Source organism: Thermobia domestica, chromosome 11 (genome assembly GCF_964235325.1).
Source record: "Thermobia domestica chromosome 11, izTheDome1.hap1.1, whole genome shotgun sequence".
Lineage (NCBI taxonomy): Eukaryota > Metazoa > Arthropoda > Insecta > Zygentoma > Lepismatidae > Thermobia > Thermobia domestica.
Window position 1 is genome coordinate 35,244,909 of NC_137464.1, and position 20,496 is coordinate 35,265,404.

At 33.1% G+C, this 20,496-nt stretch overlaps 1 protein-coding gene across 2 annotated transcripts in view; it reads right to left on the reverse strand.

Annotated features, from left to right (window-relative positions):
- Nucleotides 1-7,069: 7,069 nt before the first annotated feature.
- The window catches only part of alph (protein phosphatase alphabet), a 123,512-nt gene continuing 110,085 nt past the window's right edge, over nt 7,070-20,496 (reverse strand). For both annotated transcript variants that reach the window (XM_081730347.1, XM_081730345.1), the window contains one exon: nt 7,070-18,744. In XM_081730347.1, the coding sequence (XP_081586473.1) occupies nt 18,727-18,744 (18 nt within the window). In that variant the 3' untranslated portion in view covers nt 7,070-18,726. The remainder of the gene's footprint in view (nt 18,745-20,496) is intronic.

Below are 20,496 nucleotides of genomic sequence, written 5' to 3' on the forward strand. Positions count from 1 at the left end.
AAGGAGGAGGTACAAGTTACCATTACGTATTGATTATATCTCAGGAGCCAGATTGTTAGAAGACTTTTTGAGATTTCACTGGAAAAGCTGATGCATATTTTGATAAGCAAGGTTATCAGCAATGCCAGTTTGTACTTGACCAATATGTAGATGATTGGCTTGATGGTCCCAATGTTACCCAAAAAATAAATAAATAAACTTTAAGAAAGAACTGATAGTTCATCAAAATGGTTTGGTAGATAGTCCACAATGCTTTCCTAAAATCAACTCAGACATTTGAAAGATGTAATGAGAGTAGTGATTGGTGTTTTATCTCGCACAGGTGGTTATCATACATAGTTGCATGTGAAAGATTGTTTGAACAGTAGATTGGTGTACGATGATCTAGAATTTTATTTAAATAATTAATATTTTTCTGACCAGAGTATGTACTTCTTTATTAAAATTGAATATTTTATAACAGTTTCCATAACGTAACGTTATCTTCCTCGGCATTGGACGTTAATTGGCATATCGGAGGAAGATAACGTTACGTTATGGAAACTGTTATGAATTAATTCAAGTTTAATAAAGAAGTACATACTCTGGTCAGAAAAATATTAATTATTTATGTATTCCATCTACATAGAAAATGATGTGGACAAATAGTCTGAGAAAAATTGTGGATATACTGAAGAAGCCTGAGATGTTAGCTCAGCTGCCTTTCACATTATCGTCTGCCAAATTCTTCGAGAAATTCACACATCGTTTCCAGAAGTCACTGGAACTATCGGAGGCAGAATCTCTAAAAGTAGTGTTGTTAGTGAAATGAAGTAATTTACATATGATTGGATAAATAGCAGGTTGTTTGAATCTGATAATTTACTGCCTTTTCAAGTTGTCATTTCAAAGCAAACAAAATGTGAACGGTCTAAATTACCACAAGTTGTACAATTCTAGAAGAGTGTACATTATACTATAGGTGGTAAACTTGTGGTAGAAAATATACTCATTCACTTCACTTTAAAGAAGCATTTGTGTTTTTCAATCTTCTGGCAAGAAAATCACAAAATAACAGGATATATATTAGAACTGTAGCAAAAGCACTACCTGTGGCCATTCCAGATGATCGACTTGTGGACGAATGGGAATTTCTGCAGCCTCAGAATGAACATGCTGGAAGTCAAATAATTTCTTCACGTATCGAGTTACTGGGCCTTGCCTTTTTCATGGGATTGAAAAGGGAAGATGGTTCACCAGTTTTCTCTGGTGAATAAAACGTGATAAAAGCTGTTGTGTCTGTCTTATGCTGACATTGAAAGATTCAATCAAAAAATGCTCTTACAGAGGAAAAGACACAAATATCTTGTAGAACCTTAAACAGTATTCTGATGGTGATAGATGTTTTGAAGGTTTATAACATCATCTCGTTCCAGTTTCTAAGAAAATGATTGCCTTGGGTCATAATGCTTACAAGCATTATCAACAGTTTCTGCAGGAACGACTAGCGCAGGAGAGAGAAAAAAAAAAAAAAAAAGTCACGCATAGGGAAGACGAAATGAAGTTGAGGAGAGCAGAAGAGTTGGAAAATGCTAAAAGTGCTAAGAACATAGAACAAATGGAAAGCAAGCTTGATGAAAGAAATAGGCAGTACAGTGACACAAAAGAACCCGCTTCGAAGTGCTGTTAGAAAGGAGACTTGGAGGAGGCGCAAATTGCTCAAGGGATGTTGGAAAGTGTCATGTCTTTGACGGAAAATGAATGCAAAGAGCACAAGGACATTCAGGCTCTTCAAAATCTGTTGAAAAGTAGAAATATGCTCTCACGACATCGTTCTTTAATGCAAATCAAAGCAAACGTGAAAGTTCCTCAAGTGAAAATGCTTTATCTGTTTTATTTTATTTGTTTCTAATGTTCCTGACTGTGAGATAGTGTCTGATTAAAAAAGCCAATGCCCACCCAGGATCATAAGTTTTGTACAGCTGAAGACTGTGTACCTGAGTTGTCATTCAGTTTTCTTTACAAATATGTTCAAAAATTAAAAGCAACTTTTCGTCGAACATCGGAAGATATGGAAATGTACTTCTTTTATTTCTGTCTTAACTGCATCTTGGTAGAGGTAAATCACTATAAAAATTCAAAATATTGTTTCATTTTTTAACTTCTGAATGACTGAGTTAATTTGTGAAGATCTTAGCAGACAGTCTTTTTTAAATATGAATTTGTCTAGTGAGTAGCTTTATTCAATGCAGGTAAACGTTTCGGTCTCTGATGAGAAATAGTAATAATATTAAAAATCCACATACTACATTAATTTAAACAGAATATTAACAGCCGTAGTTGTTGTTGTTGTTTTTTTTTTTTATTTATTTATTTATTTTCGTGTGTACATAAGTAATACTTTTTAACTACTCTTTGCTTAAACAGGCATTTCGGTATGTATACACGTGCAAACAAATTGGTTGTTCCCAATCAAGTAGTTTAAAAATGATAACACAAGAACTACTGGAATTGCAAATTCGTTTACAAGTTTAAAAAGTACCCAAGGGAATCCATCCGGAAATGTACGATACTGTATATATGGATAATTATAAATCTTTAGTAGATGTGTGTCCATTTCTTTTAAGATTGTAAATAATTTTCAAATAACCGTACGATAAGAACAATTAACTTTATTTACAAGTCGATGAATTTGTATTGTATAGCCGGAAATATATTTTCCTTCTGAAATAAAAATAAATACATTTCTCACTGAAAACCATTGTAATTATGCAGAGCAAAATATATGGATGATGACACAGAACTTAGCTTATTTTACATTCAATTACTAGTGCTTGAAATAGGGTCGTGAAGGAAGGAAAGAAATAAAGAAGAAAATGTCGAATGTCATTTTCCGTAATTAAAATATGAAATCTTTCAGTTTAACGTTCCACGTTTATGCCTTTTAGGCTAAGGGAGACGAAGATTTAGGCAAGTGAATGATGAAAAATTGGTGGAATGAGAAAATGGGAGTACCCCGAGAAAACCCACGGATACGATATAGTCTACCACAAACTTATTTGATCGGGGATCGAACCGGGGACCCCACGCACTAGACGTACGCGCTCTACAACGGAGCCACCATAGCCCCCTCGTAATTCAATTACCAGAGGAATCACATCTTGAGGGAAAAACGTATCCCAAGCATACACGAAATCGAAAACAAAATGACCCAGCCTATTACATTGCACGTATACCTCAAGATCAAGATGATCATAGATAATATCCGTGTCTCCATACTAGTTAGGCAGTTTCGATATCAGGTATCAGTTATTTCCTAAACAAGTCAGGAGGCACACCTCAGCATTCACTTAGTTCAAGAATGAAAAAAGACACATCTATTTATCCGAAGCATCGAAATACGTCGTAATTAAAAGAAGTTCCGTCGATACAATGTATCAATAAAACTAACAATATATTAAAGCCAGTAGAAGTTCTGAGGTAGTATTATACAACCCTTGCTTCATTCTAGTCATTTCATGTTTAATCAGAAAATAAATAAAACTATGACAATATAAATACATATCTACTTACTTTATTGCAAGTTAACATGCAATATTTGTCAGTTGAGAGCACAGCCACGTTGTTTATAAAAGGACTCTGCAGGCAGCTCAAGATATGAGTATACTTTTTAGTCCCATAAACAAAAAGGAAGGAAGAAAAAAAAAAAAGCATGTATAGTTATATATATATACGTGCTTTCTGATAAAAGCAACACAATTCCAGACATTTCATTACTTGCTTCAATGACTTTTTCTTCTAAACAACCCTCACAAATAAACATAGTTGCCATTTGTTGTCAAAGCCATAGAAATATATATATATACACGCGTGTAGAAAAAGATATTTTCTTTCATTAAATACCAATTTTTCGTAAGTATAATACGAAAAATGAAATTTACAGAGTGAAAGTGTGTGGCTGAACCAGAGATCTAGCTATGTCTCCAGCTTAACGTGCAGGTGTGCTACCCACTACGTCTTTCCCGACCAGCCGTACATTTTCACTCTTGAGTTGTTATTCCATCGAAATACAATTGAAATGAATATGAACCCAAACAATAAGTTATCTGTCTTGTAGTACCTTGTTTGTATTCCTGCTACTGATCCATCTCTTTTAACAGAAATGTCATTATTTCTGAGTAACAACACTCACTGTACATTATACCCTAAGGCCAATACAGATTTAAAAATTAAAATTACATTTTTAGAGATCATGTATTAACAGTTGTATATTTTCAAAACACTTGTATTGAGCATAATTTTCTGAACCAAATACTCGTGTAATATAAAAATTCTTTTGATAGTAGGTATACCAAATGTCTCAGTACAGTGTCAAGTTTTATATACATGTGAAGAGCGCGATTTACTTCACTATCATATTTTAACATTAAATAAGTACAGTTCATGTGCGAAATTTATGCGCATTTCGGGAAGTAGTATATACTGGTAAGAAATTTTTAATGTAAGAACAATGCACAACATTGAACGTACCTTACACACCCATCATGTTGCACTTCAAAAGTAATACTTCCGTACTATATTAAAACTGAAGAACTGCACAGAAAATTTTTCAATTCATATATAAAATAAAAGTATGATTTTCTAGGTAACTACATGTTTATAAGGCAAGAAAAAAAATGAAAAACAATAGTTTAATCTTTGATAATTTTGTTAATTTTTCTGCCCATATGTCTCCTGATTTATTAGGATGTACCTTCTATACAGACATGACTCATTCTACTTGTCATATGACCACATTAGAATTCTTTTTCATATATTAAAATTTAAAACTGCACCAAAATTTTCGTAACACTATATTTTCATTACCATATGCTTTTTTCTCTCTCTCTCTCTCTCTCTCTCTCTCTGTACATGAACACAGCATGATAATTTACGACGTTATAATTTTGTACGTATGACGTTGTGAAAATCCCTAACACATTCATACTTACACATGCATACACAAACGCGCTCATGCAAAGTTGAATAATTTTCTGGATCCAAGATGCACTTTCACATTCCTTAAATATTCACCAAACTGCCCTTAGAATTTGATCCTTTTTTAAAAAAAGTTTTTAGTAGTAACTTTTTATGCATTGCGCAGTCACTTATCAAAAACATTTTTTTCAGAATTTTTTTTTTCTTTCTTTTAAACATCTGTAACATCTTTTAAACATCTTTGGAGTTCATCGCAATGTCATCTACATTGGTTTATAGGTAATACAGCTCGGAACCTGCAATTATCTTCTGAGCTAATATTAGAATTTTTAATTCGTAATATTTTGTAAAGTGCAGGAACCTTAAGTTCGTTCACCTTACGAGGTTGCTTAATGTAATCACTATATTTTACTTCTCTCTGTGTGTGAATAAATACTATGTAATTCTTAAATAGGTATTTCTGTAACTTCCAACAATTTCATTGGAAGCCCTATTTTAAATTCCTTTATTGGTTCTCAAAACAAGAAATTCGTGTGTGAAAGATGTAGAAACTTCTCTTTTGATTTGTTATATGAATTTACGCAAAACTATGATGTTGAAAGTTTTGTGCTTTGTTCGAATAAACGTTTGGAACGAGCGGAAACGGTGGTGAACTATATATATATATATATATAGTGACTCTTATTAATATTCGCACACTGAAAGAAAACAAAATATTTCAATGAATATAAAAATAACAAACGATAAATTTACTTGTCTCACCCTCTGTTTACATTAACATTTTGTTATCCAGACATCATGGCTCAAACTACTTTAAAATGTCCCCTAAAGTTATTTTGTCCGTGCAAATTAAGTTAGTATGTAGTAGCAAACTTACGATGATTTACGGTTTACTTTAAGCGCTTACATCCTCCTTGTATTTCCTTGGTTTAGTGTGGGTGAATATTTCGCCATGACTAATGCAATGCTTCTTTCGTCGTATCTCGTACCATATTCACCTTACGTTGCAGTTCATCCCAAAGATTCTTTATAGAGTTAAGATTGGGACTTTGGAGTGGAGTTTCAAATATTTTTGAGCAATTGTGAAGCAACCATTCCCTCATAACGTACACTTTATGTTTGGGTCACTATCTTCATAAAATTTAAAAGTCCTTATAAATCCCAGCTTGGTGGAAGTTTGTCTAAGAATGTTAAAGATACACTTCCTTTGTCATAAAAATGTCAATAGACAGTAACTCTCCAACTCCAGATGACCACATAGCCCCGAAAGCATTCCAGTTCCTACTTCGTGTTTCACAGTAAGCTGGAGCTTTTGATATTTAGCTTTGTTTGTCGCCAAACTATTATCATCAGACCCATCTGATTGAATTTTGATTCGTCGGCAAATAACATATCTTCCCATTCTGCGAAAGCTTTGGCAAATTCAAGTATCTTTATATTTGTTAATTTGGCTAATAAATGGTTTCTTTGTAGCTATTTTACCATTATACTTTTCCCGTCTTCACACACTACGCAGTTTTAGGATTTGTCTTTTCCCTGTTTCTCCCAGAAGCTCTACTGTTAATTTAGGCACATTTATTCTTGGATTATCTTTTACTTTGAGAATCAATTTACGTTTGTTACATTCACTCAGTTTTTTGGGTAGACCTTTGTGAGGCACTGATTCGTTTTTATCTTCTCTAATCTCCGCACTATGTCAAACATGTATTTTTACTTGTGTTAAGCAGTTGGTAAATTTTCCTATAAGAGCGTCTTAGCATGGTGAAATATAACCAACTGCCTTTGCATTGCTCAAACGTTGTATTCGGCCCACTTCAATTTCCCTGACTACTATTTGCAATCATTGCATTAGCCACTCTGGCTACAGAAGAACTAACGCTGTAAGCCAGGAAATACAAGTGAAAGAGTTGTTTACTTTCTGTTTATAAACAAAACAAACACAACTGTCCAAATATTAAAGTGAGATGCAAAAATAAATTTTGTACTAGCTATGTAGCTATGCCAGGGCGTCAAATTTAAATGAACCTTCAAGGTAACATATTATATACAGCTGAACATAGTAGGTCAGCATTTCACTCAACTTTATAGGTAAGTATACTAAAACCCAATAACGTTTTAAAAAATGTTCTGTCCGAATATTAATGTGAATCATTATACATTCTCCTTTATCCTGTTTCGGCATTCTATCATTCCATTTTAACTCTTCTCCCAACACACGTCACTTCGTAAACTCCATTTTTTTTTTTTTTTTTTTTCACATTATAATTGTTGCAACTTGAAATATCTTTTTAACCTGAGTGATCTTTCGTGACTCCTGTTCATTTCTTTTCTTCTTTTGAATCCGTCTGTGACAAACTTTCCTTTTTCTTTGCTAGGTTTGTAACCTATCCATATAATTAATTTTTTCCTTCACAGCATATAAAAGCAGAAATTTGTATTATACATTCCTTAATTGCATTTGTAAAACAGAGAAAACTGAATACATTGGAAAATACACATCAGCTATCCATTTGCAGTTACTAAAACAAAGGCAATGGCATCCATATATAGTTATTAAAAAGTGTCGTTTGCGTTGTGTAGTTATTTTCGAAATATACTTCATTGTTTAGCACATCATTGAACGACATGACATCATAGTTGATTTGCTATATACAATAATAAAAACCTGTAGAAGTAACTTTTTACTGATTAATCCTATAATTATGTACTTTACCGTAGTTTATAAATTAAATAATTTAGAGTTTATTCAATTTCATTAAGTAACACTGAATAACTTTTTTTGTATATAGATAGTCGAACACAGGCTTCCTTGAACCTTTGTTTACAGCTTAAACAAGATCAAGGACTTAGACACCGTCTGCCTTAAAACCAGTGTGTTATAAACATGCAAATAGTTCAATTAATAATATCGCATATTTGTATGTTCTGCATATGCACAGGAATCAGAAGATTCATGGCTAATTCAGATAACCCCCACTGGGAGCAATTACAAATGGAAGAATATTTATTCTTTTCTCTTGAAATTTATTTCGCAGGCACAAAATACTCAAGTTATTCTATAGGTTTCACAATTCGACTGTTTTCTTTCCTTATAAATTTGCCTCAGTTATTTACGTAAACAGTATATATTTTTAATAATAATAATGACAATAATACTTCACATGTTTACCAGAAGACCACACCTGCAAGATCATTTTAATTGGTAGGCGTATTCCATCACCTCAATTGAGGTTCCATATCTTCAGATGCAGATCTTAGTTATTCTTTTTTACAGTTCCGATTTTTATATTCAAGCATAGTAGTCAAATCGGTAAAAATTACAATTTTATCTCGACAAGCTAAGAGGAAAAAAACTTCTCTCAGCATGTTCTAATTCTTATAAACAAAAATTAGGATATTAGTTAAGTTTTCTTCAGTTACCTTTTACTGATAAACTTGTAATTCTTAACGATGTAACTTCGCTCAAGAACAGCCATTGATTCAAGTATCGTAATTCTAGAAATATTTTAGTTTTAGTGTGTGTTATTTCGCGTACATGATTATTGTACGTCGTAGAGTGAAATCTCTTAATAAAGGCCACCGATAGGACATGATTATTTGTCTGTGAATGAAGTCAGACGAATTTAGATTAGTCACATCTCATGTAGTAATTGTATTATACAGTGAATACATTATTATGGTAATAATAAACGGCCAAGTTGGTCTGTGCGTCAAGGGACCCGCGGTGGCTCAGTGGTAGAGCGTTCACCTCTGGTACATAGGATCCTTGGTTCGATCCCAGCTCGCGCCAAATGAGCTTTGTGGTGGACAAATATCGTATGCATGGGTTTTCTCGGGGTTCTTTCGTTTCCTCCCATTTTTATCATTCCACAATTTCATTTATTTCTCATCATCACTGTCTCCTTTAGCCTAGCCGGCATAATCATGGGACAAAGATTTCATTTCATTTCGTATATGCGTTACGCTAACAGACGTGGCTACCTGCGCAATCCTTTGACTATTTGACGCTAATCAATACTTCTACTTGCGCTATTGGTTGTTAAGCTGTGCCGGTAATTTGCCAGTTTCGAACTATTTAAAGATTTAATTAAAACTGTATTGTTTCAAATTAATTATTTTAAGTCAGACCAAAGGCTGTAACAACATTCAGATTTAACAATGTCGTCGTTAACGATGATGATGTCTAGATTATAACAAAATGCACCTCTGCGTTTAGTGCAAGAGTTTATTTTATTATTCTTATTATTATTATTCAAAACACAGGAAACGTTAAATATTTGACAATTTAATGCTAAGTATTTAATTAGTAAGACTTGAGTTGCTGCCTTCAATTCTAATGAGATCGTTTCAATTAATTCTATTTTCCTATATAAATTAGATGAATGAACTAAAATTATTATGAGTTACGTTCGTCGTTTCTGAGTTGCATATTATAATAGATACCGAGTTCTGCAACATCATAATTGCATCACCATTTAAAAATTGCCGTAGAAGGAAATTAAGATACCGCTCTTTCCGATTCCCACTTCATTAACATGTTAAAAGTGAAGAAAGGAAATAATACAGCGTTTCCAAAATAAACCTAAATTTGCTAACTTATCTGTTGCATACTGGGAAACTACTCTCTATAGCAATTTACACGAAGAACATAATTTCTTTTTGGTTGCTCACTCGAAAATTGCAATTACATTTGTCAGTGTTTTCAAGGCAAAATAACCTAGGTCTGTCAAGTTCTGTTGTAATTGCTCTTTTCTTTAATAACAAGAATAATTCTACGAAATATAATTTCCTTGAAACTTAACGTGGGTATCATTAAGCATTATGAATGGATGCACGTGTAATTAAAATTACCACTGTTGCCGAGTACTTAGGTATAAATTCAAAGTTATACATCGCAATTTTTCTACTGCACGACAGTAGTTTTCTTTTTCTTTGTTTATAATAAAAATAGTAAAGTAGCAATAGTAGTGACAGGATAAACATTTTTCTTGACAAAACTGAATTACTTTTATTTTGAATTACTGAATAGTGAAGTTCAACTAATTAAATAACTTTGTTCACATACGACTCCATTTTCCTTGTATTATTTCAACTGTTGCGATTCGTCATACTTGGTACAAATCCTCCACTATATCCTAGATACTAGCTATAATCTTTTATAATAGAACCTCTGCAGTTGACCACCTCCTTAAGTTGTTCTAACTTTCAGTCCGAGCAGACAGAAACATATCATAAGTATAATAATCTGCGTTATAATGAAATGTAATGATATGGAGTCATTAATGATCGCAATTTGATTGTTATCAGGTGTGAACAGCATGAAGATTGCACAAGAGAAACAACGATGCCGCGACCCAAGAGTTCAGTGATTTCAAACGTGAACAGATAGTAGGACAACGCGCTTTGGATGCAAACCAAAGACAAATTTCCCGAAACCTCCAGATTCCATTATTCACCAACAATCGGGTTATTACCCACTTTAAAAGACATCAAAAGGAAAATGTTAGTCTATTTTCTGCCCAATCAGGCCCAACGCAACGCCAGTTAAGGGATATCGAAAGGTGTATGAAACAAAATCCGAAGTGCAAGTCTGCAGGCGTGACAGAACATTTCAAAGTGAGCCGGATTACAACTGTCATACATCTGCATTAAGTAAACTATTACAAGAGAGTTGCAATGTGGGCAAAACAGTGGGCAACAAACATGGTGCGGCACGAATTAACTTTTGGTTCCAGGTAATTTTCTCTGATCAGTCCATATTTTCCCAATTTTCATCCAAGGGAGACACAGGTCTGCTGGAGACAACCCCTTTAAGAACTGCACTTGGACCACTTACAATCAACGGTCAAACATGTAGTTTTAGAGCTATGGATATTCCGAGTTGCTGTAATGTGTTGGCATACTCAACAGTGCTGGATAATTGATTTTGTAGAGAATATTTTCCAATGAGTTGCCATTTAAAACAACTCTGTTTATGGAAGACTACGTTCCTTGCCATACTGCCAAAAACACCCAAACCTAGCATCCAAAAACTGCCATGAGTCAGTCCATCCTCGAATATAAATCCAATTGAACATATTGGGGCTATTCTCGATCGTGTCATCAGACGGCATGCCTAAAAATCTGCTTCCCATGAAGAACTTTTCCAATGTTTGCGTGAAGAACAAACAAAAATCGCCCAGACCAAAATCATGGAACTCATTAATTCTATGCCTCAACAGTTAAGACTTTGCTTCAAGCTAAAGACCGATCGACAAGATATTAATCTGTATTCTTTGGTTATCATTTGGTTTCTGTATCAAGTGGGAATAGTTCAATAAAGGTAAAAGGTGATAAACAGGTGTGTGTATTTACTTATGACATGTCTGTAGACTCATATACAGGGTGTTCGAAAACAGCATCAATGAACTTTGGGAAATGATTTTTCACAAGAAAACCTGAAAAAATCCTAGACTATCGTGGATGCACAAATGCGTCATTTAGGGTTTATAGTCTGTATAAATCTAGGACGAACGAAAAAATAAATAAATAAATAAAAAGTTACAACTCAAGAACAAAATGTCAGATTGAGGTCGGTAAAAGAACATGATTATTTGGGCGAAGATTCCATTAATGTGACCAGTACATGTGGAATCTGTACCAGTTTTCAGTTTCTGATTTATCACTTTTCGTTTATAAAACCCTTATGATTCGTGGATAATCCTGTTGCTCCCTTGTTTCACATAAACTGATATATTGAAATGTAGGCTGAAAATAAGCACTAGCGTCTTTTATCCGATCTTAATTTGATATTTTGTTCTCGTATTATGATCTTGCATTACATAGTCTATCCTAACTTTCAGTGAAGAATAATTTCCCGCAATGTTAATGTTGTTTTCAGACATCCTGTATATAATGGAATACCGACCTCCCTATATTAATCATCTTGTAAGTTGTATCAGTGACTACTTGGACTGTAACTCTCACAATACTATCTTCGTCAGCTGAGTCAATGCTACACCAAGGGTCAGAACGGAGGGAGAAGAGACAGTTTTTCCCAGCATTTTTTAAAAAGATCTTTATCTTTTACCAGTTATTCTTTCTAAGTTTACTGAAAATGTTTACTGCTTAGCTCGAGGCATACCGGGCTATTTCTTCAAAAGAAAGCCCTTTAAAGACCAGGCCAATTTTAAACGAAATGTAGTTGTTTTCAAATCAGTAGATCATATGTATGAAACAGACCATTATACTCACAACAGTAATATAAAGAAAATTATCTACAATACTCTAGTACAGAAGAATATTGTATTTTGAACTTATTTTATCAATGAGAAAAACGAACATTTATTTTTAGAAATTGGCCTAATGTCTGTTAACACAGCGAAAGCTTGTTAGCTGAAGCACACATGATTAAATCATGAATCAACAGTAAATATATTAATTTCCAGTGATACTATATGTACAGTTTCACGATTATTTAAATGCAATTTCATTATAATCTCTAATAAAAATGTACTGAACAATTACGTACTGTAAAATTCCTACACAGTATCAGTACAATAGCCGTACATTGAACAGGTTGATGCAATTCCTTAAAATGGTCAATTTAGAGGTTCTATTATATTTCTTTTCTGTTGTTCTTTCGACTTCGCATTACTAAAATCGTGCGAAATATGATGAATACTTACAAGAATGGGAACCCACGGCATATATCGTATAATTTAGCGAAGAAACTAAAAATCCTTGTAACACATATCTTAGGTACATTTTGTGTACCAGTACTTACATCTAAGCAATTTCCAGTAGCATACTTGATTTACTCAACTGAAAACAGTTTTTAATCTGTTCTTGTACTTACGTATAAAACATTAACATACCTTCGGCAACACTGGAACTATATTCATTATTCGAGGAGAAAGAGAAAGACAGTGGATTTCTATACTTTTACACTGAAACGTAAATATTGACAGATGTTCTAAACATATATTAGCTAGTAGTGAACAGACATAGAAAATGGTACGGGGAAAAAAAGTCTCGAATATTTCAAATAAATTTCTACATAGTACGAAAATAGATGATTAATTTATTTCACATCATCATATAGCAGAAGAATATTTCAAATCGAGCAACTTTGTTGGTGCAAAACGAAATATTAAATTTATCAGTATATAGTTCCCGATGTGGACACTGATTCAGATCCTAAATTATAAATAAAGTCTCATACGGCCTCGATGTGGAAAAAGAGCATTAAATTGTAAGCAAACAAATAATTTTCAACGTGTATATTATATATGCCTCGCGGAAAAATACTATCACCAAACTTCCGGAGGTGGTTCTAATACCAACTGAAAGAAGAAAATACTATACACAGGCCGAAAAATGACTTCTTTAAGAGTGATGGCCGCCAAAAATTTTAAAAATTAGTTTTTCAAGCGCCCTACCTTGAAAATTACGAAATTTAGCTCAAGCGGTTTGAGAAATTCTAGTTCTTGAGGAAATGTTATAGTTACTATATAAATATTCATGTTCAGGAACTGCGTCATACCCAAAATTCGTACTATCAATGTTGGATTTCTAGCAGTTATTTTAGTTTTATGAAACGCGTTATGTAGATACAGCACACGTTAACGAATATCAATTATAGACAGAAAACAAGCACAGTTCGTAGAATTACTTGAACCATTGAACTGGTTCCATAGTTTTAAAGATAGAACACTTGAAAAACTAATTTTTCGTATTTTTATCAGATTATAACTCAGAAAGGAGATGCTTTTCAACTCATGTTTATTACTTCCTTTTTTTCTTTCTTTCTTCCATGTTACCAGAAAATCATCTCCCTAAGTTTTTTTTTTTTTTTTTTTTTTTTTTTTTTTTTTTTTCAAGTATGAGTTACATATAGTTAAGAAAGCAGACCACTTTAAATTTTTGAAGTTTTCTCCTAGTTTAATTACCACAGCGTACACTGAGACTTGTCATTAATGGAACCAGCATTTATACAAAACCTGTTTGCATATAATTTTACTGCCTTGTTAAGCATAATCTTGTTAATTACTACACTGAATTAAATCCATTTGTTTCCACTTTACAATCTTTTCCAGAAACAATGAGTCTGAGTTTTAAGACTAGAAACACTTACCACGAGGAATAATCTGTTGCACAAGATATGGTACAAGATATCGTCCAGAAAGCAGAAAGGTGCTAAGCGCCATTCCCTTTATTTTCAACTAAGTGCATATCCTGACCTCCCATTTCATGTTTAATGTTGGCAAAAAGGAGACAAGTGGCAGGAGACAATATGAAAGGTCTGCAGTGATAACTGAATTGTATAGAAGAATGAAAGATACGTAATTAATTAGTATTTCCTTCGTTTTTATGATCTCCTGAGAAATTTGCAGTTTGGCGCTTAGCACCTTTCAGCTTTCTGGTGGCGATTTGTTGTCAGCAACTTAGTAAAAACTGAGATGATGATTCCTGCAGTAGAATGAGTCTATTCACAATTTAATCTTTTCGGTGTTAACTTTACCTTCTCATCATAGTTTCTCCTTTATTTTAAATTCTTCTGTATCTCCACGAAATTTCACTCTAATATAGAAATTAAAAATAAAATAGAAATACATTATATATTAACAAAAGTGATATGCTGATGTCATTTAGTAATGGAAATCAAATCAAATAGTTTCGCTGAAAATGGAAGATTTCATGTGGTATGTCCAAGGACATTTCTGGTACTTTTAGTATAATTAACAAACTAGTTTCCAAGTTTCAAACCTATTAAATATAAATCTATTGAATAATAATAATAATATTGGGATTGTGCAACATTTATTCTGTCGGGTCTAACATTTTGCATACTATACGTATTTTGTATGAACATATTAGTTACTTTTTTTTTACTTCAATCTTAAAAAATACCAAACGAACTTGATTTGATTTTGAGTTTAGCATCCCGTTCAGATGCGAGGCTATATGGGACATGAACCTACAGCTTAACGTGGGATCGGAACCATCTGAGCTCCAGCCGGGAATCGCATCCGGGTCTCCCACTTAAAAGGCGCGTACGCTAACTGCTTAGCCACGAGAAAGCTCACCAAAAGAGCTTAAAACGTTCAAGAAAACATTAGGGAGACTGTCTCTAATAATAATTTAAGTACACGAATTAACATATGTGTTTTATTTACTGCATCGAATAATACGTCTTTCACATGCACGTTGGCTGGTTAAGCTCAGGTACGACAACTTTCTTAGACAATCAAATTGCTCGAGACACCAAACTTGCAACTGACAGTTCTTGGTCTGGAAAATTCAGGGATGTTTTTTCTTTCCTCAAAATGGTACGACAACGCTCATTTGTTGTACTTTCTTACGACAGCACAAAAATATAAATAAAAAGGTTATGAACCAGTAAAATATAGTGTAAATCAAACGATGAATCGGAAACAAAATGAATATGTGAAACTTAGAGTGCACAAAAAGAGATTCCATTAAGGACAAGTTTGATTTATATGAAACTGATATATATTAGGATTTTAATTTTTTCCCTCTTTCTTAAAACTATATGAAATAGAATTTACTAATAGTTGAAAGAGTGCATCTTATATAACAAAGTAAGAAATATCTTATGGTAATTTCTTTTGCGGTAATTCAATACCCAGGGCATGCACACTTAAAAAAAACAGACATCCTTCCACAACCATTCAACTATTCAATACAGAAAAAGACAAAAATAGTTATCAACTGTTTCTTTCCTGAATCTACTTCTTGCTACATACTGCAGATAAACGCGCAGAAACGCCCACAACAAAATATCTGCGATCGTGCACAAGATCAGACCGACTTTTCCTTTTTCAACATGCAGTGACTACTATTTCACCTTAAAAAGAAATTTAAAACGGAAAGGCCTGCTGTGCATGTGTACCAATTAATTTCTTTGAACACAGTTCGTAGAGGAGATATATATAGTATTATAAAGTTCATGTCAACTCTGATGAATAGAATTTCTCCAATAAATAAAAGGAATATTCCTTGCAACATACACTTAAAATAGATTGGGATATTCTTTTCTTTTTTTAAAAAAAAAAAAAGTAGAAAAGATGACTACAATTACTATCATGTTACAGAGCTTAATAATAAATAGTAATGAGAGGGGGGACATTTTATTTACAGTCAATCCTCAAATTATGATTTTTTTTTCTTAGTATTATTGTGTACGTAGAATTACATTTACTTTACTGAAAAATTAATTGAATCTGTGCACGTATTCAGAAATTTGTGAGAATAGAAGTATTATTTTTTTTCAAAATGATTTATATTGTACAGTACATCTACATATAGAGTGCGAAAAAAATACCGAACTTTGATAGCTTTTCATATCAAATCGAAGAAAAAATACAGGAAAATAACAACAGGGCTCCAAGCTAGCGGTAGTATGAAAAAGTTGACTTTGAAGCACACTAATCGAAAACTATGGCACCTTAGCTAAAGTAGTTCGAAACATTATCAGGAGTAGTACATGTTTTATAAGATTTCAGTTACTCAACTCCTCCTAAAATCCGTAAAGCATGTACTACGTAATTTGGAAACATGAATATTAATATCATCCTATACTTTTTTTTCCTTTTGAATTTCTTGGACCGTTTTAGTTAGGAACGTTGTTTTGGAGCTAGTGTGTTCCCAAATTAAAATTTCGGTAACTTATACATCTACCATATTTTTTTTTCTTTCTTTTATTTGTTCGACAATTTACCTCCCAAAGTTTGGTGGTGTTATTTTACGCACCCCATATATAGAAAGAAACATTACATTTTTTTAATCTGCAAAATCATCATCTGATATACTAATCATGTAAGTTAATATTTAGGTTGACACAAACTTCAAGGCATGTTTTTACATTTCAAATGGTAGAAAAAATTGTCGATTCTTTCTACTTATTTTCTACATTATTGAACAGTAAATCCTTATAATAAATTGTCACAATTAACTTAAATATTCAACAACGAAATAGCTTATTGAAAATTCTATGCCTTACAAAAGTTTAATATTTGATAAGTTCTTTCAACTAGTTTTTTAAAAAAGAACACAAAAGGAAGGAGATAAGATAGGATATGAACCTCAATCTTAAGAAAGCGTGGATTTTTATAATTTTTAATTCTCAACTCAATTCGTTCTACTAATTCACAATGAGAATTGACTGCTACATTTAAGAAGTTAAATAGTAGTGGTACACAATAGAAAAAGTTAATTACTCTTCTACGAAAAAAAGAAAATCACACAAGGAATTTTCTTTATTATGCTTTGTCGCTGTTTATTATTACCAAGTAATATTCATCTTTGGTGAAATACAGTCTAAGGATAACCAGTATAGATTGAGTGTACTAAGAAGTTTAAATTCCCTATTTCTTTATTATTGTGTATTCGATTCTAAGATCTATTATATTCACATCTTGAAGCTCAAAAAAGGTTCAGCATTACCAACGTTATCAAAAGCCCACGGAGAAAAGAAAAAAATATACTGTACCATTACTACTAGTTTTAAATAGAACTTAATGACTTTTATTACTATGAATGGACCGTTAAAATAATGGAAAGAATGTGGTCGATGATATAAAGAAGAAATACAGAGTAAAATTAAACATCAATTTATATCACTTAATGAGAATGAGTTAATACTAGGTACATAATGATGTATGAATAACTTTTCAACTTACCACTAATTAAAAATTACAAAACAAAAGATGAAAATACAATGAATGAGCATTTACAATAAATTTACGTATTCAGAATCAATTTCTTGAAATATTAAATTAACTTAGAAATAACATCGTACTGTGTAAATCTCCCAATTAATTGATTTATTTTTTTGAAAAATCAAACTTGCGAAAAACAAAAATAAGTGGAGAACTCAGTATGTCTCTTATTAATTAAACAAATTTATTTAGACATAGTGCTATTTTCACGTACACGCTTAACATTCGAGAAAAGCAAGTTTTTCCAACGCACTGATAGTATTTTCGAGTTTATTATTTATTTTTAAACAATAAATATATTTTTTAATTGCTTCGAAAAGTTTTTTTCAAGGAAAGTTTATGCACTTTGAATTTTTAAGTTCAAAGTTTACGTGCTAACAAACTGTTCTGCAACGGTTATTTTTTTTTAAACATAAAGCTAATACCTAATCTCTACATGAAATTTGTAACAATCCTACATTCGAGAAATCAAAATATAGGTTTAAAAAAATCTAATGCAATCAAGAGTGGAAAACATTTCATGTAAAGCGTTCTAAACACTTGTCAGACGTGGGAAGAAACAAAACAACTGCAATATTCATCAGATGACAGAACTTTATAAAATATACTGAGTGCCGAGAATGTAAGAAATCACTCTTTAACAGTACAAAGACTACAGATAGGTCTCCAATAACAACTTTTCACCTTTCAATTTTTTTCCCTGAGCTCCTGCCTCTTGCAAAACTTCATTACAGAACGAAAAAAAATGAACAGAAGGAAAAAAATGTTTAATTAAAAGCCAGATGGCTGCTGATTGGCTGCAACAACTGCATTCATGGTGACAGTGGTTGATCAAAAAACTCAAATGTCTACTTCCATGCTGTACACATTCATTAGGTGGGGCGGCAGTCCGGGAAAGTGTGCAAAATGGAAACAGGTTTCGCATTCTTCCCTAGTCTTGATTTCCTAGGTTACAGCCGTACGTGTGCATGCACAGATGATTGGACATTGGTTGAAGGTGCTCTCTCACTGTGACAATTTTGTTACAGAGCTTTTCCCAATAAATGGACTATGAAGTTTCAGTGTCCTGCAAAACACAACAACAGGGTTCTATGTAATACAAGACCGAAGCTGTACTAACTATACTTGTACACTCACGTCAGAAAGTTCATACAACATGATACAATTTCATGTTTGAGCAGTGATTCTCTCATTCCGTAATTAATATATTAATGTATTATTTCAAAAACTACCTCAAAACAAGGTGCACTAAATCAGTGATCCTGACGCTACTGATGCTCAGAGCAGACTGACCAAGGGTGCGCTGCAAAGCCGAGGGTCCTGCCCACTTAACTCAACACGCCCGAACGTGCTGTGACCTGTCGAGGCGCAGCAAAAAATATATTTCATGGTTTTTGAGACACATCTTAATACACCAAGTACGTTCCCAACGGCCTAGAGATTTTGAGATAACAGCGATTCACAATTGATCGCATTTTAACTTATGATAATCCACTTCCATAATGACCAGATCGGCAAAAACTGAAGAAATGACTGGTAGAGTTCATGAAGAGGTCAGATGGCACTGTGAACTACTACTTCCTTTTTCCCCGAGATTAAGCACTTGCTCAAAGGACGGAGGTTAAGGCATGTGCGACTCGCGCTCTAAAGGCTGACTGAAAATAGCCTATGAACCTTAAACGAGGTATATCGCTACCCAAAGTCATTACTTAGAAGGCTGTTTTATGTAACAGGTTCCAGTTTATTTGCTATAAAGAACTGTATAAAAGTTTGGCTTATTGTGATTGTATTGGCATAAATATTCACATATGCATGAAACGAAGTTAAGCCATAATTTCCGAAATGGAGAAAACACATTAATTTATGGCCAATATTTTATCTATAATGGTGGTGGCTATCTTCGCAACAAAATATATCACTCGAACAACAAATTAACTTCGGCACTGAGCAGTAGACATTATAATAACGAAGAATATACACGAGTAATACTACTGATTTTTATTCAGAAAAATGACAGTTATAAACATTTCTTGATACAATATATCAAACGTTGCAAGATATTTCGTACCACAAGTAAAAAGCATTGCTTTTTATAGCATTCAGTATATGTAGTGTAGCAACTTTTGTACAGTTAACAACAGAAATGCATATTACTCCTCCTCCCTCCTTGTTCATTTATTAATACGTTGGAACGGGTGAGCCATTTTCACTGTCACGAAAAGTTGTAATCCAATTGGTTTATCCATTCTGAAGTTCTCATTAACTTTAAGAGAAGATATCACTTCTGCCGGCAAATATACCACAAATGTTATATGAAACTGTTTTTGTTTTATACTTTAAATTCACGAAAATAAGAATAAGGGCTTTCGTATTTTATATATATATATATAAACGTCCAATATCCGTTTTACATTATGCGTAGTAGCATTACTATATATTCCGTGTAAACGAGGGTCTATTCTATGTAAGATTGAAAGCTGCAGTTTAATATATCGTGTTTGATTACACATAAATAATGTTATTGGTGGATTAAAGACCCTAGTAGGGAACAGGAAAACCCCGAAAAATCCAAGGACACGATGCTAATCAACACCTTTCAGATGGTTTGGGATATACCAAAGGTTGGCTCGGCTCAGTGACAGAACGTTCACGTACTTCCATCTACTGTTCGTACAAAATTTACGAAAGTAAAGAAATAATTTTAAAGGCAAACTGCACTACGGTATCTTTCTAATAATTTATAGTCCCTGGCATTACACCCCACAATGGTATGATGTTAATACAAATAATGTTTTCAGTACAGATTACAAGAATTCAT